General features: G+C 38.9%; 1 protein-coding gene across 2 annotated transcripts in view; it reads left to right on the forward strand.

Annotated features, from left to right (window-relative positions):
* Positions 1-17,100, forward strand: part of GAN (gigaxonin) — an 84,717-nt gene that overhangs the window by 38,420 nt on the left and 29,197 nt on the right. For both annotated transcript variants that reach the window (XM_049864908.1, XM_049864909.1), the window contains 4 exons: positions 4,805-4,917; positions 6,123-6,272; positions 7,130-7,266; positions 9,055-9,183. In XM_049864908.1, the coding sequence (XP_049720865.1) occupies positions 4,805-4,917; positions 6,123-6,272; positions 7,130-7,266; positions 9,055-9,183 (529 nt within the window). The remainder of the gene's footprint in view (positions 1-4,804; positions 4,918-6,122; positions 6,273-7,129; positions 7,267-9,054; positions 9,184-17,100) is intronic.

A 17,100-nucleotide genomic window follows, 5' to 3' on the forward strand; every position in this document is an offset into this window, starting at 1 on the left:
GAAAGCTGGACAATGAATAAGGAAGATCGAAGAAGAGTTGATGCCTTTGAATTGTGGTGTTGGCGAAGAATATTGAATATACTGTGGACTGCCAAAAGAACGAACAAATCTGTCTTGGAAGAAGTGCAGCCAGAATGTTCCTTAGAGGCAAGGATGGCGAGACTGCATCTTACATACTTTGGACATGTTGTCAGAAGGGTGAGTCCCTGAAGAAGGACATCATGCTTGGCAGAGTACAGGGTCAGCGGAAAAGACGAAGACCCTGAACGAGGTGGATTGACACAGTAGGTGGAACAATGAGCTCGGGCATAACAACGATTGTGAGGATGGTGCAGGACCAGGCAGTGTTTCGTTCTGTTGTACATAGGGTCGCTGTGAGTCAGAACCGACTCGATGGCACCTAACAACAACAACAGCACAGATGGTTAACACGCTTAGCTGCTAACCTTAAGCGGGTAGCTTGAGCCCATCTAAAGATACCTCGGAAGAAAGGCCTGGTGATCTACTTCTGAAAAGTCAGCCAGTGAAAATCTTATGGAGCACAGTTCTAGTCTGACACACATGGGGTCACCATGAGTCAGGATCAACGTGACGGCAACTGGTAGAAGGTATTTTGCTACAGAGAGTACGTCTTACTTGACCGTTATAAGTCTGAAACCTGTTTCACAGTATTCAAAGCTCCAAATTAGGAGGTGATAGAAAAGATTGTAATTGCTGCCTTTCTGCTATTTGCTGGCTTTCCCTTCACCTCGGCACTGCCCTTTTGGGTTCAACCCCACAGTGTCATTTTAGTTGATTCTAACTATTGTCAGCACTTCTCCTGGGATCTTTCATATTTATTTTCTCTGTGTTCCTACTAATATTACCTTTAATTTTTTTTGCCATACCATACCATAGAAATGGCTAAAGCTTCACAAAATAATATGTGTATAAATTTGGGGGGGGGGAGGGGAAGAGCAGTTAGTGAAAAAACCTCTGATTGGTTGTATTTGTGGCACTTCAATGTCAAACCACCATTTGAAGGGATTTAAAATTAGGTTTGTCTCTGTTGCTGACTTTCTTATAACCAGTTAATCACAGACGCCTTGGCCACATTGAGGCCAGGGTGGAGATGGCACAAGCAGTGAGTTGAGGAAACCACTGATTAGAGGCCAGGAGCTAATGTGTTTACACAGTATGAGTTGTTTAAAGCACTTTAAACTTTATTTTATTGGTTTTCAACTGGCCTTTATGCAAGAGTTTTTTCCCTAGGACTAAGCAAAAGAAAATTAAAAAGAAAAGGAAATGGCTAAAACTATAGTATAGAAATGTCATCATTTTATGGGTTCTGAGATTATTGAAATTATTGTCAGTAATAAAGAGCGGAATGGTGTGGTGTGGCCAATGGGGTGCAGGTCTGGTTTCCCTCTTCTGTTGTCTCAGAATTAGCTCCCTTAAATTTTCCTCCCGTACTATTTATACACATGAATAATTTTCACCCATGCACACCTGTCAGAAACGTTCCTCTATCATTAATTTTTGAAGATTTCCTAGAGAAGTTGGTATTTTAGAAATTTTAAACAATGAGAAGAGCAGTTGTGTATAGAGTATTGACTGAATTGTGAAATGTTACAAGAGTTTCTGTTTGTCCAGCCTCTTCTGTATTTCTTTTTCCCTTTCTTGCCTTTTAAAAAAAATTGGTTGACTATTTTCCATCATTCAATTTTTTCCTCTCTATCAGTTTGGAAGTTATATTCTTTTGATGGTTACCTTATACGCTATTGCATGCATTCTTAAGTCCTCAAAGTCTAAAGTCAGTCATTACATTTAGTCTCCTTCAGGACAGTTCAACTATATTTTTCATGCTGTACAATCTTACAGTATTTAAAATACATGATTATAAATATATGCAATGTTTTTTATATATAGATACATCTCATTTATTTATTTATATATATATACATACAGTGTTCTTTTAAGTTTACCACTTTCTTTGTTCTTTTTTCCTTGCTATACTTTAGACTTTCCATGTGGGATCATTTTTCGTCTTTCTGGAGTTTATCCTTTTGAATTTACTTTAACGTTGGCCTAAAAAACCTGTTGCCGTCGAATTGATTTTGACTTATAGTGATTCTATAGGGCAGAATAGAACTGCCCCATAGGATTTCCAAGAAGCAGCTGGTGGATTCGAACTACTGACATTTTGGTTAGCAGCCGAACTCTTAACCAGTGCACCACCTGGGCTCCACTGTTGGTCTACCCATGGCCAAATCTCAGATTTGTCTGAAAATTTCATTATTTTGCCATCAGTTTTAAAGGATGTTTTTGCTGGGTGTCTGAGTCATCTAGTGCAGCTACAACAGAAATACCATAAGTGGATGGTTTCAACAAACAAAAGTTTATTCTCTCACAGTCTAGTAGGTTAGAGATCCAAATTCAGGACGTCAGCTCCGGGAGAAGGCCTGCTCTCTGCCAGCTCTGGGGAAGGTCCTTGTTATCAGTCTTTCCCTGGTATAGAAGCTTCTCAGGCACAGGGACTCCGGGTCCAAAGGATGCAATCTGCTCTTGGCGCTGCTTTCTTGCTGGTATGAGGTCCCCATGTCTCTCTGCACATTTCTGTGTTTTATGTCTCAAAAGAGATTGGCTTAAGACACAATCTAATCTGGTAGCTCTCATCAGTATAACTACCAGTAATCCATCTCATTAACATCGTAGTGATAGAATATACAACACATAGGAAAATCACATCAGATGACAAAATGGTGAACAATCACACAATACTAGGAATCATGGCTCAGCCAAATTGACACACAGTTTTGGGGGACACAGTTCAGTTCATGACACTGGGTACAGAATTTTAGGTTGGCATTTATTATTTTTCAGCACATTAAAGATGTCCGCTGACATCAGTCTTCGATTGTTGTTAAGTCAATTGTCAATCTAAATCTCTGCCTTTTTTTTTTTTTCTGGTCTATATTTAACATTTGCTTTTTGTCTTTTTTTTTGACATTTCACTATGATGTGTTTAGGTGTACCTTATATTTTAAATTCCATCATATTTGGGAATTGTTGGCGTTCTTAACTCTGGCTTGGCCTGTCATCAGTGCTGGAAAACCGCTATCCACTATGCCTTCGAATATTGCCTTGTGCCATTTTTCTCTCTCGCTGTTTTTGGAAGTCAAATTAAACATGGTTATACCTTTTTACTCTGTTCTTTGCCTCTTGGAAACCCTGTTGGGGTAGTGGTTAAGAGCTATGGCTACTAACCAAAAGGTTGGTGGTTCAAATCTACCAGGTACTCATTGGAAGCTCTAAGGGGCAGTTCCACTCTGTCCTGTAGGATTGCTATGAGTTGAAATTGACTCGACGGTAGTGGGTTTGGTTCTGGGTTTGGTTTTTTTTTTTTTTTGCCTCCTGCCTTCTTTTTGTTGTTTTCCATCTGTGTGTCTCTCTGTGCTTTCTTCATGATAATTTCTTTTTTTTTTCACGCCTTTCATTCAATGAATTCTCTTGTAAGCTGTCACAAATCTGCTGAATCCATCCATTGACTTTTTATCTGTTTTTTTTCCTTTTTTTATTTCTAGGAGTTCTCTTTAAATCTCTTTCAAATCTGCTGTCACTGCTAAAGACCATGTTTTCCTAATTGCCTTCAAATTTGCCTTTTATTTTTTAAATATATTAAGCATTGTTTTATAGTCTTTCTGATTATTTCATTATTTGAATGAAGTCTTTGCAATGCTATTTTCCATTGTATGCTTCTGGTCATTCTTGTTCATAGAATATAGTTTCTTTATAAGCCTGATTACCTTTGACTAGGTGCTGGTCATATTGTTAACATTATTTGAAGAAATAATTTCACCCCTTAGGATCTTAGAATCTAAGCATTGGATGAAGGGACTTTCTTCCACAGAAATTTTGCATTTGTTTCTGCCAGTTGCCTGAAAACACTGCTAGTTTCTGATTGACTGTAAATCAAATTCAAGGCTTCAGAGTTCCTAGACAAGCAAGGAGATTTAAATCTGGGTACTAATTCTGGTTGGCCATCACTGTGCTTGTTCCGCTTCCACTCTATATGGGCCCAGAGCTTAGCTGCCTGTCCCTTTAATCCCCCAAAGGCATTACAAGGAAGGTTAAAATTTTCCCAGATTGGCAGATGCCGTCATAGCAAAATTTGTCTCCATGCTTAGTAACCTCTCTAGGTCCTTTTTTTCCCTTCAGTTTTGCCTTATTGTCATCTCTTTTAAGAAGATGGTTTTTGGGTGGTTTTTTTTTAAATGTTTTACCCAGTAATTTAGGTGTCTCTTACAGAGGAGTTTATACAAAGAACTTAATCCACCCTTATACAAAATAGGGAGTTCGACAATTACTCTTAGATCTTACTTTGAACATTATAGTCACTCAGGTGCCTCATATCTGAGTGTTCCTAGAGCCTTGGATAAGCAGATGTGTGTGGGCTGTGGTTCAGAAGTTGTATGAGAATCACAGAGGCTGGGGGAACAGGAGGATGCAGAGAGCTGAGATAACTCAGAGTTGCCTGGTGATGGCAGTGAGTGGTGTGGATCTTCTTTTTACGTTGTAGGGTAGTAGGAATCCACTCACAGATATTGAGTGAAGTGAGATGGTCAAAGTGACTCATACACGTTGGCTCTGGGACCAAGGATGAAATGAAATGCGAGAAAGGTTCCAAGTCTAGAGAAGAGTGTCATTGTTGGAGAAGATATCTTCAGATCCTCCCTCGAAGAGCTATGGCAGTTATATTCGGCAGGAGATAGGTGTTGAAGACTTACTTTTCAGATTTTTCGAGTGTCTCTTTTGATTTTTGCAGAAGGATTTTTGTTTGTATTCGGGGGCCAAGATGAAAATAAGCAGACACTGAGCTCAGGAGAAAAGTATGATCCAGATTTAAATACATGGTCTGCATTGCCACCGATGAATGAGGTAAAATATTTCTGCTTTTTGTGTGTGTGATATGTTTCTAATTTTTTTCCATTGGCGCTTTTTGTTTGTTTGCTTTGTGCTCAGTCTAGGAAAAGAAATAGCAGCCCTGCCAAACCCCCTCCCTAATATGTTCATACCTACCCTTCTAGCATCTCCTCACTTAACCTTCCTTTGCTCATTCTGGCCTTTTTGTCAGCTTCTCAAACCTCCCAGGAATTCTCTTGCCTCAGGGCCTTTGTGTTTGCTCTGACCTCTATCTAGAATGATCTTCCCCCCAGAGGGCTGCACGGCCTGCTTCCTGGCCTCCTTCAAGTCTTTGTTTCCTTCTGCCCCTTAGCTCCTTGTCTTCCTCCCCAGCTCTGTCATTCTGTATCACCTTCTCACATACCAGGTATTTTTAAAGTCTTTATGGCCTCTTTTGTTCAGGGCTGTATCTCAAGTGCCTAGAATACTGGTTGGCACATAGGAGGCCCTAAGTAAATATTTGCCCATGAATGAATGTTCAATATCTTAGGCTTCTGTAATTCCAAATAGCCCTACCCTTGAACCTGTCTATCCATTCCCTCTCCTCACTACTGACAGCTCTTATGGCCATAGTTCTTACTTGTATTTTACATATCAACCTGGGAACAACCTGTTATCCATTGTTATACAAAATTTATTTTATTGAACTAGAAGATCAAGTGTTTTTCCTCCATTCTGAGCTATTTCGAACTGCCAGCAGATTCACCAAATATGTAATTCTCTTGTTCTGAGAAGTTACTGGATTTGAGTTCTCTGTCTATTGTGTTAGAAACATAAGCTGCTAAGAAAATTAGAAATATTTAAGAAAACTTTTTAGGAGAAATAGTTTTGAGTATGGCTTCTTTGCTGGAACATTAGAATAAAATTACATCAGTACTTTTATGTTAACTGTATGAACACCAATGAGCTCTGATGGAGCAAACGGTTAAGTGCTTAGTTACTAACTGAAAGATTGGCAGTTTGAACCCATCCGGTGGCTCTGCAGGAGAAAGACTTGGCCTTCTACTTCTGTAAAGATTACAGCCAAGAAAACCCTAAGGGCAGTTCTACTTTGTATTGTAACACATAGGGTCACCATGAATCAGAACCAACTCAATGGCATTCAACACCAACAGCGTATGAATATCTGCCTTCGATGGTAGTTGACCTTTTGTCTACAAAGATCTCTGATGTCTTTTCAGGCAAGACATAACTTTGGAATTGTGGAGATAGATGGGATGCTGTACATTTTGGGAGGAGAGGATGGTGAAAAGGAGCTAATTTCCATGGAGTGTTATGATATTTATTCTAAGACCTGGACAAAGCAACCTGATTTGACCATGGTTAGAAAGGTGAGAACTATATTTTGTGAAAAGTAGTTTATTTCCACATTGGATTTTAAAGTTGTTTCTTCATTTCCTAAATATGCATTTTAGTACAATAGACAGTGTTAAAAGCATTAACATTATAGAATTCTATATCAATAGCTTCCCCTTATTGTCAGCAGACACACAGCAAGATAGGGAAGTGAGTGTGTGCTAGGATTTACCTGGATCATGAGCTCAATGAAGCATAGCTGTGTCCCAAGTTCTATGCTCGATAAATGCTTTTTCAGTGCACTTAGCTAGTATGGAACCAAATCTACTTTCTTAATCATCTAGAGCAGGATTTGTGTTAATTTATAGGTAGAGAACTACCATTTCTTACTGAGTCAAGTGAAAACACATGGCTCACATTCGATTTAATTATATTCTCTCTTGAGGTTCACCTGTCAGCCCAAAGCTTGTGTCCAGTGCCATAGGTATTTTACATCTTTAGGCACTGGGAGGTACTCATAATAGTTCTCTCACTGAATCATTTTGGGCAGGAATTGAGTAACTTCTTGTTCTATGGAACCTAAATCTTGGACTCTCTAGACAGTGGTGAAGAAATAGACTGGAAGCACTTTTAAAAATTAGGATTATTTAGTTATCTCACTTAATGAAATAGTATTAGATGGAGTAAGAGCCCCTTTTTTGAGGATTAACAGTGTGTAGATTAGATTACATTGCCTTTTTCATTTTTAAAATCCTGTGTTTTAATACGGAAAAACACCTTAGTTTTACTGTTAGAAACATCTTAAAGTGCTGTCTGTAGACAAGTTAATTTTTATTGGTCTGAGCTTAATAATAAATATTGCCTTCCCCCACCATTGTTTCCTCCTTTTCAGATTGGCTGCTATGCAGCTATGAAAAAGAAAATCTATGCCATGGGAGGAGGGTCATATGGAAAACTGTTTGAGTCTGTGGAATGCTATGATCCAAGGACCCAGCAATGGACAGCTATTTGTCCTCTAAAGGAGAGGAGGTAAATGCATGGACGTGGATGCTGTAGTTGCGGTTAATGTTCATTGGGTCTGAAGCCCTTTAACACTGATAAACATCTAAATCAAATGTCCTTTTATTAACATACGTGTGTGTCTTTTTAAAGAAAAAAGTATTCAGTACAATTCTTAGAGAAATATAGCAGATTACTTATTTTGAAAACATATGCTTCTTTTACGATTTTCGGGGACAGTGAAATAAATCTCATTTTAATTCATCCTAAACTGTAGAATAAAAATATTGAAAGATCTAGAAAAGATCATTTAAAATTAGGGAAGGCCACATAGCTGTTCTCAAAAGCAGAAAACCAGTCAAGCCTCAAGAATAGCAGACACTTAGAAAACATTTGCCACAGGCTAGGCACACGAGTCATTTAATTTTCACTACATCCTGGTGAGGTGTAGGTACTGTTACTATCCAGATGAAGAAAGAGAGGCCCAGAGATTACTGGTAATCATTCACTCAGGTTCACTTTGCTGCTTAGTGGCTGAGGCAGGATTTGAACCAAGGCATTCTGGCTGCAGAGTTCATTCTCTTTCAGCTGTTTTTTAGGTTGATGGATATCTTCGGGAAAAGGTCACTGTCGTCACCCTTCCCCAAAGTGACACTGAAAAAAAATGCCTTATGCAGGAATAAAATTGAGACATAAGGAATAAGTTTGGGCAGGTTATCAAATTTTTTTTTGTAATTATAATTTCTCTGGGGAAAGGCCATGTAGTATAGCAACAAATAATTTTCAGGTGATGCATTTAAGTATGAAAAGCCTCTCATAGTTTGGCCCTAATTTCCCTTATTAGCTTTAGCTACTACACACCTGTGTTCCAGCCACAATGAATTTCTCAGTAAAACTTTTGTATATATCGATAAAGCAGATAACTGTGAGGCCAGTAGAGCCTTCATTTGGATCTCTATGCATCCATATGGAAATGTAAGGTTTTTACAAATAAAGCAAATTAATTTGCTTTTTTAAAAAAAAAAAAATTTTAAGCAATGAATATACAAAGGATTATATGAAATAACCCCATGGAGTTTGAGTCTATTGAATAACTTAATCGTTTCAGGTTCCTACGGCCTTCCTTCCTTCCTTACTAAAACTAACATTCCTATCAAAATAGCTTATTTTGCTGTTTATTCTCTTTTCAAGGAGCCTTGGTAGCACAGTGGTTTAGCACTGAACTGCTAACCAAAAAGTGGGCGGTTTGAAACCACCAGCCACTCTGCAGGAGAAGAGACCTGGTGATCTGCTCCCGTAAAGATTTACAGCCTTGGAAACCCTATAGGGCCACTCGGAATCGACACAACAGCACACGCACACAACAGCAACATTCTCTTTTCATTCATTCCGGTGGCTCAGTATTGTCTAATTGATAAGTTATAACTTTCGGGCATTTTATCTCATTTAACTTATTTTACTATCTAAATCTTAATTGCATTTGGAGCAGTCATTCTCGTTCCTGTCTTCATTCTTTCTCTCTCCCCCCTGATGTTCATTAGAACTTAGTCTTTATCAGATTGCTAGTGCCTTCCCCTTCACCTACTGCCCCTAGGAAAACTGAGCCTTTTGTTCATCCTTTCCTTCAGACTAACCTTTTATTTGACTTAGCATTTTGTGTATATAAAATTAAATGCGTGATCCATTTTCTAAAAAAGGAAAGCTCACATATTCATGAAAGATTGAGTGATAAAGACTTAAACATGAGAGATAAGTAGGGAATCAGATCATGAGTTGTGCATCCATCCAATCTCAGATGTCCTCTGTGTGCCCTTTCAGGTTTGGAGCAGTAGCTTGTGGAGTTGCCATGGAACTCTATGTATTTGGGGGAGTGAGAAGTCGTGAGGACATGCAGGGTGGTGAGATGGTAACTTGCAAGTCTGAATTCTACCATGATGAGTTTAAAAGGTAATTATGAATAGTTTGATTTAGCTTCTGCTGCTTTTTCTCTGTTTCCAAAATCATGTTTTAGCTTTGTTTAATTTTGTTTTAAAGTTACTTCATTGAATTATTTCATCTATTTAGGAGATAAGTCTATAGCATACTAGAGATTAGTAATTTTCAAAGTATTGATTACTTAAAGGAAAATGATGTTTCTAAAATGTAGATCAGATTTTGACACTTAGTTGCTTAAAATCATTCATTGACTCCCTATAGCCTTTAAGAAAAAGTTTATATTTTAGGTAAAGGGAAAGACAACACACAATACAGGAGAGGTCAGCACAACTGGACTAAACCAGAAACAGTTTCCTGAATAAACTGAACACACTGAAGGCCATCGTAGCAGGGGCAGGGGTTTGGGGACCATGGTTTCAGGGAACATCTAAGTCAATTGGCATAATACAATCTATTAAGAAAACACCCTGCATCCCACACTGGAGAGTGGTGTCTGGGGTTTTAAACGCCAGCAAGTGGCCATCTAAGATGCATCAATTGGTCTCAACCCATCTGGAGCAAAGGAGAATGAAGAACACCAAAGACACAGGGTAATTATGAGCCCAAGAGACAGAAAGGCCCACATAAACCAGAGACTACATCAGCCTGAGACCAGAAGAACTAGATGGTGTCCGGCTACAACTGATGACTGCCTTGACAGGGAACACAACAAAGAACCCCTGAGGGAGCAGGAGAGCAGTGGGATGCAGACCCCAAATTCTCGTAAAAAAACGTTTTTTGTTTTTTTTTTTAATGGTCTGAGGCTAGAATGACCCCAGAGGTCATGGTCCCCAGACCTTCTGTTAGCTTAAGACAGGAACCATTCCTAAAGCTAACTCTTCAGACAGGGATCGGACTAGACTACGGCATAGGCAGTGATACTGGTGTGGGATAGGCAGTGATACTGGTGTAGAATAGCTTCTTGGACCAAGTAGACACACGAGACTATGTTGGCATCTCCTGTCTGAAGGGGAGATGAGAGGGTAGAGAGGGTCAGAAGCTGGCTGAATGGACACGAAAAGAAATAGAGGAGGGAAGGAATGTGCTGTCTCGTTAAGGGGAGAGCAATTAGGAGTATATAGCAAGGTGCTTATAAATTTTTGTGTGAGTCCAACTTGATTTGTAAACTTTCATTTATAGCACAATAAAAATTAAAAAAAAAAAAAAAATGCCAGCACACATATACACGCTTGAAGAACTCCTAACCCAATGTGCTATTTCTTATATGCTTTAGTATGAAATTACCACCTTTTAAGAACTTAATGTCTGATTTTCTAAATTTTAGAACAGTAATTTATTAAGTTAAGTAATTCTTCCCCCCAAAAAAGGAAAAAGTTTAAACTCCTTAACTTAGTATGTATGGCCTTTTGTGATATGGCCTTTGCTTTTTCTACTACTATCCAGCCCATATGCTTCACTTGAGCCACACTGAACCACTTTCTTCCCCCAAAGATGTCATGATTATCTCAGCTCTGTGTGTTTATGCTGTTCCTTTGGCCTAAAATTTTCATTCCTCCTATTCATCCAGTTAACTTTGCCTCTTCCAACTGCTTAACTAATTATCATAGAGAAAGTCTTCTGGAGTCTCCCAATCTGATGTAGATTCCTTTATCTGTGATCGCGTAGCACTCTATGCAGGTCCTTCTTTTGGATTGTAATTGTTAACTGTGAACTCCACCAGGGCAAGGTCCAACTTAGTCAACTTTGTGTCCTAGCTTCTAGCATTTTATTTGGCCTTTCTTAGATACTCAGTAAAATGTTGATAAAGTGAATGAAGTATGGTATATGAGGTTCTGAAATCTGCTGTATCTGTCTTGTAGGGTAGGGAACCTCTTTCCCAACCTTCCCCTTGCCCACATACACATTTTATTGCTGTAACCACTAAACAATATTTTCATGACGGCAGTATGTTTGAATCCTAGAAGGAAAACTGCCATGCTAAGTAAACATAATCTTGTTATGGTATTTCAATCGCGTTACCAGAAGGGGGTGCTACAATATAATGTTTCATTTCATATTACTGGTAGTTTTAGATTAGGGCAAACAATGAGCAGTTACCAAGGTTTTAGAGATTTTTTTTATAAATGTTAACTGACTTTGAGTGTGTTTTAAATTTAGGATATTTTCATGGCCTTTTTATTTTTCCAATTGGGTACACTATCTTAGAAAATATTTTTAGACAAAGTATGAGAGCAGTTTAGAGGATGTTAGAGGCAGTCTTAGAACTTAGCCGAAGTTCGCAGTCCAACTTTTCAGCTACCATACTACATTGCCTTAAAATGTAGGCCTTCCCACAAGTATCTATAGAAAAAAAAAAAAATAACACGTAGAAGTAGCTCATTTCTTAAAAGATCCATTTTTCAGGTATGTCATACAGTATTTGCATACTATGGAGCCTGTTGCCAGATGAGCGATCTGTGTTAGATTGGAGACCATTTAGATTGTTTTTAAGTAATCTCTTGTCTTTCCTGCTTTTGTTCTCTATTTTTAGATTAAAAATTTCCTGGAAAAATGCCATATCTTATTATTTTCTGTTTCTAACCTAAAACAAAACTGTTTGAAGGAAAGCAAAGAAGTTACCATAAGTTATTACCAAGTGATAGTAACAATATATCTTGAATGACAGTATCTCTCTTTCTGGTCCTGTGTTCCCTGCTCTTTTAACAACGCTACCAACCCCCCAGTTATCCATACTCAGAAAGGGCCTTCTTTGATTTTCTTTGCACTTCAGTTTTATCAGTTGCCAAGTCAATCCTTTCTTTTTTTTTTTTTTAATCCCTTTAGCATTTTTCACATTCACCTCACCTTCATTCCTCTGCCACTACTCTAATGCAGATAGTTCTTCACACATGTAATTCCGTTAGCCTTCTAACCAGCCTTCTCTAGTACATTTTGCTGACTTGTGCTTTCGAAAGATTAATTCGACAAAACTTTGGTCATTTTATTTCCCTGCTCAAAATTCTTCACTACAGATGGTCCCCGACTTACAATGGGGTTCCGTTTCATTGATCCCACAGTTGATGCTGATGTAAGTTGAGTACCTCATTTTTTTGCCTTTTTTTTTTTTTTAGTTTCAGTATTACTGCCTTTTATTATCAGTGTCTTTATAAATCTGATTTTTATTTGTTTTGAGAGGTTGGAAACATTACTTATAAACTTACAGATATGTTTTAGTACATACATAGAAAAAAAATACACAAGTCTTAAAAATTTACTCCGACAATGAAGAAGAGTTGGATAATGTTGGCGTTTTGTCAGTTGCGGTAACAACTCCACTTGTGGACCCTCTGGATTATCCCTGGAAATGGGGATGGGCTTTCTAGTCAGAAAATTAGGGTTGTCTGTATGGTCCTTTTTCTTTATTTCTTTCATGGATTTTGCAGTAACATCTCAGTGCTTTTCTTTATCTCTTCATGTGTTTTGTGGTAATATTTCACTGCTTCTGGAATCCGCCTGTCGACTTTAGCAAAGCAGTCAGCATTTGGGTCCATGTTTTCAAGCAACTGAAGCCCCTGATTTTGTTTAGAAAACATTTCAGCTAATCCTTTCATTGTAAAATTACTAACAATAGGATGTACCACCCCACCCCCCACCCCCAAAAAAGAAGGATGGTCTTTTAAGTGTGGTTTATGTAACACAAACTATCATAAATCAGGGACTACCTGTGTTTCCTCATTCCTTAATCTCTTTTTCAGTCCTCCATGATCTGAGGTTAAGAAAACTTTTCACCCTTTTTTGATCTCTTTCATGTGTCCTGTATTCCAGCTCACTTTTTATAACCACCCTACGTTTTACTGCCTCTGTTCGTTTGCTTAGCGCAGATTCCTCCTCCCTGTCATTTTTATATGTAAATCATGTTAATCGTTCTTTGAAGGCAAGATCTGCCAGGTTCATCTTTTGATTACCAAAAGTACCTAAGATATTTGTCAATAAAATCAATGGATGTCTACAGAACTTTCAAGGTTAGTCCATAATTCATGCTCTCAATTTAAGGTGTTTGTGTGCTTCACATCACCTTCCCAGATTTTTCCTTTAAAAATAAAATGGGAACAAATACAATTTTTTTTTGTAATTTACTTTCTTGGGGAAAAAAAAGGCATGTAATACTGTGGTTTAAGAAAATACCTCAAATCCTTCTCAAAACTTTTAAAGTGTTTATAGTACCCTTACTATTTTTAATGGGAATCACTTGTTCAAGTTAACTGGCTTATGAATTAATACCTGAACTGTAACCCTTCAGCCCCATTGTAGTAGACCTGTAGGAGATACTCACGTCAGTTCCTGCCGTTTATGTTTCCACTGCTGTTATCCTGGTTTAGACACTGTGAACTTTTGCTAGAACTATTGAAATCTCTTTCCGATCAATCTCAGTCATTTTGTCATCTAACAAGCACAGAAGGCAGCATAGCCTTGTGGTCCAGAGGACAAGCTATAGAGCCAGACTTCTTGGACTTTTATACCCATAGTGTGACCCTGGACGAGTTACTTAATCTCTGTGTGCCTTCATTTCCCCTACCTGTAAAACCGAAATAATAAGGGTACATATTTCACAGGATTGTTGTGAAGATAAATGAACCATTTTATGTAAGGCACGTAATAGAACAGTGCTTGGCGTGTTAGTGATTTTTATTGAATAAATAGTTGAGTGTCTATTGCAAATGTGGGTACAAGGGATACAACAAGGGAATAGGACAGACATCATCCTTCCTCTGATTACACGCAGGTAAGCAGATAGCTAATTTCAGGCAATGATAAATGCCAAGAAGTAAATGAGACAAGATGATGTGATAGTGATAAGTTGAGAGGGGACACACTTGATAGGTCACCCAATTTTCAGACCTAAGTTAGTTCACAGACCCAGAGCCCCATGAGTGAAGGAGAGGCTGGTCTCCTTAGCAAGTACGTACCATAATTTTCCTCCAAGTGTTCCCCAAAGGGACCTGTGCTTACTTATTAGAGTGACTGTATGCTGAGGAAAGGCAATGCCCAGCTCTTTTGGGGATTACTGGACACTTGCTGTCAACTGATGAAAATCTCCAAGGACCCAAAATAGCCCACTAGTCAAAGTGGAGGCTAATATTAGTTGGTGATGAAGTCTTAACAACAGTGTGGAGCCGTGGACCAGCTGGACCAACTGTAAATTGTACTTGGCATATTTCCCTAGTTCCTCAATGTACTTGAAACCTGGTAGAATCCCCATCCCCATATTGGTTCCCTGACCCATGGGGCGGAGGCCATTATGGTAGGAAGGGCTAAGTAAAAACTCCTGGAATTTCAAAAAAAAAAAAAATTTTTTTTTTTTTTTTTACCAAGGTAGAAAACCAGAAGCAATACCACATCCTGGGAGGAATTGCAAAAATTAGTGCTACCATCGAAGAATTGAAAATATAGGAGTAGTGATAATTATCACGTTGTTGTTGTTAGGTGCCGTTGAATCAGTTCTGACTCATAGCGACCCTATGCACAACAGAACGAAATACTGCCCAGTCCTGCGCCATCCTCACAATCGTTGTTATGCTTGAGCTCATTGTTGCAGCCACCGTGTCAATCCACCTTGTTGAGGGTCTTGCTCTTTTTCACTGACTCTGTACTCTGCCAAGCATGATGTCCTTCTCCAGGGACTCATCCCTCCTGACAACATGTCCAAAATATGTAAGACGCAGTCTTGCCATCCTTGCCTCTAAGGAACATTCTGGCCGCACTTCTTCCAAGACAGATTTGTTTGTTCTTTTGGCAGTCCATGGTATATTCAATATTCTTCGCCAACACCACAATTCAAAGGCATCAACTCTTCTTCGATCTTCCTTATTCAGCTTTCACATGCATATGATGTGACTGAAAATACCATGGCTTGGGTCAGGCGCACCTTAGCCTTCAGGGTGACATCTTTGCTCTTCAACACTTTGAAGAGGTCCTTTGCAGCAGATTTACCCAATGCAATGCGTCTTTTGATTTCTTGACTGCTGCTTCCATGGCTATTGATTGTGGATCCAAGTAAAATGAAATCCTTGACAACTTCAGTCTTTTCTCCATTTGTCATGGTGTTGCTCATTTCTCCACTTGTGAGCATTTTTGTTTTCTTTATGTTGAGCTATAATCCATACTGAAGGTCTTTGATCTTCATCAGTAAGTGCTTCAAGTCCTCTTCACTTTCAGCAAGCAAGGTTGTGTCATCTGCATAACGCAGGTTGTTAATGAGTCTTCCCCCAATCCTGATGCCCCGTTCTTCTTCATATAGTCCAGCTTCTCGTATTATTTATTCAGCATACCGATCAAATAGGTACGGTGAAAGAACACAACCCTGACGCACACCTTTCCTGGCTTTAAACCAATCAGTATCCCCTTGTTCTGTCCAAACAACTGCCTCTTGATCTATGTAAAGGTTCCTCATGAGCACAATTAAGTGTTCTGGAATTCCCATTCTTTGCAATATTATCCATAGTTTGTTATGATCCACGCAGTCTAATGCCTTTGCATAGTCAATAAAACACAGGTAAACATCCTTCTGGTATTCTCTGCTTTCAGCCAGGATCCATCTGACATCAGCAATGATATCCCTGGTTCCACGTCCTCTTCTGAAACCGGCCTGAATTTCTGGCAGTTCCCTGTCGATATACTGCTGCAGCCGTTTTTGAATGATCTTCAGCAAAATTTTCCTTGTGTGTGATATTAATGGTATTGTTCTATAATTTCCACATTCGGTTGGATCACCTTTCTTGGGAATAGGCATAAATATGGATCTCTTCAGTCAGTTGGCCAGGAAGCTGTCTTCCATATTTCTTGGCATAGACGAGTGAGCACCTCCAGCGCTGCATCTCAGTTGATATTCCATCAATTCCTGGAGCCTTGTTTTTCGCCAATGCCTTCAGAGCAGTTTGGACTTCTTCCTTCAGTACCATTGGTTCCTGATCATATGCCACCTCTTGAAATGGTTGAATATCGACTAATTATCATAACCCCTACTTAATTCACTTAGCAAAAATAGAAGATGCAGTTGTATCTTAGAAAGTGACTGTACTTTCATAAACTTAATCAAGTGCTTACTCTTACCACATTTGCTGTCCTAGATGTATCTTGACACAAATGTTTTTACCTGTGCAGCACAGCCCCTGGCTGTGGTATGCAGCTGTTGATTGGCTGGTGCCTTTTTCTTCACACCAACTTGCAAGGACCATCAGAAGCAGTTTTATTTTACCCAGCAGGGCCAACAGTACATCAGTACAGTCTTGCCTCAAGACCATACCAGTTCTGCTGTCTGTCACATATTAGCCTGCAGAGATTTTTTATTATCTTGATGTTCTACAAAACATCACATTGGGTTACCCTGTTGACAACATTATGCTTTTTGAATCTGATGATTAGGAAGTAGCAAGTACCATAGATGCCTCAGTAAGACATGTAAACTAGAAGGGAAGATAAACCCCACTCCTGACCAAATCTGTTACCATCGGGATCGTCCGGAGACAGAAAGCACACCAGTAATTTTAATAAGGAAAATTTAATATGCATAGTTTGTAACTAGTAAAAGGTGGCTAACTACTTAAAGGGGTGAAAGAGGACTCTGAAGAATGCAGGAATAGGAAATACAGGAAAGGCAGTTACTACTTTTAGGACTGAGGGAAAGTACCCAAGGAAGGAACAAACCAGGAAGAAGTCCTCCCCACCCATAAGGCTGAGATCCCTATAGTTGGAAGAGGGTGTGGTTGGAGCCCACTGGAAGGCAGAGCGCTGGGGTGCTGTGGATGTGATCTGGACATGTTTCAGACCTCCTGTAGAATTTTTTATTCTTTGGGCACTGCTCATGTACTGCCTTGTACTATAGTTTTTTTTTGTTTGTTTTGTTTTTAATGTGTTTTATTGTCTTTTTCTCTATTTGAATGTAAACTTCTT

The sequence above is a fragment of the Elephas maximus genome, chromosome 21 (genome assembly GCF_024166365.1).
Source record: "Elephas maximus indicus isolate mEleMax1 chromosome 21, mEleMax1 primary haplotype, whole genome shotgun sequence".
Taxonomy (NCBI): Eukaryota; Metazoa; Chordata; class Mammalia; order Proboscidea; family Elephantidae; genus Elephas; species Elephas maximus.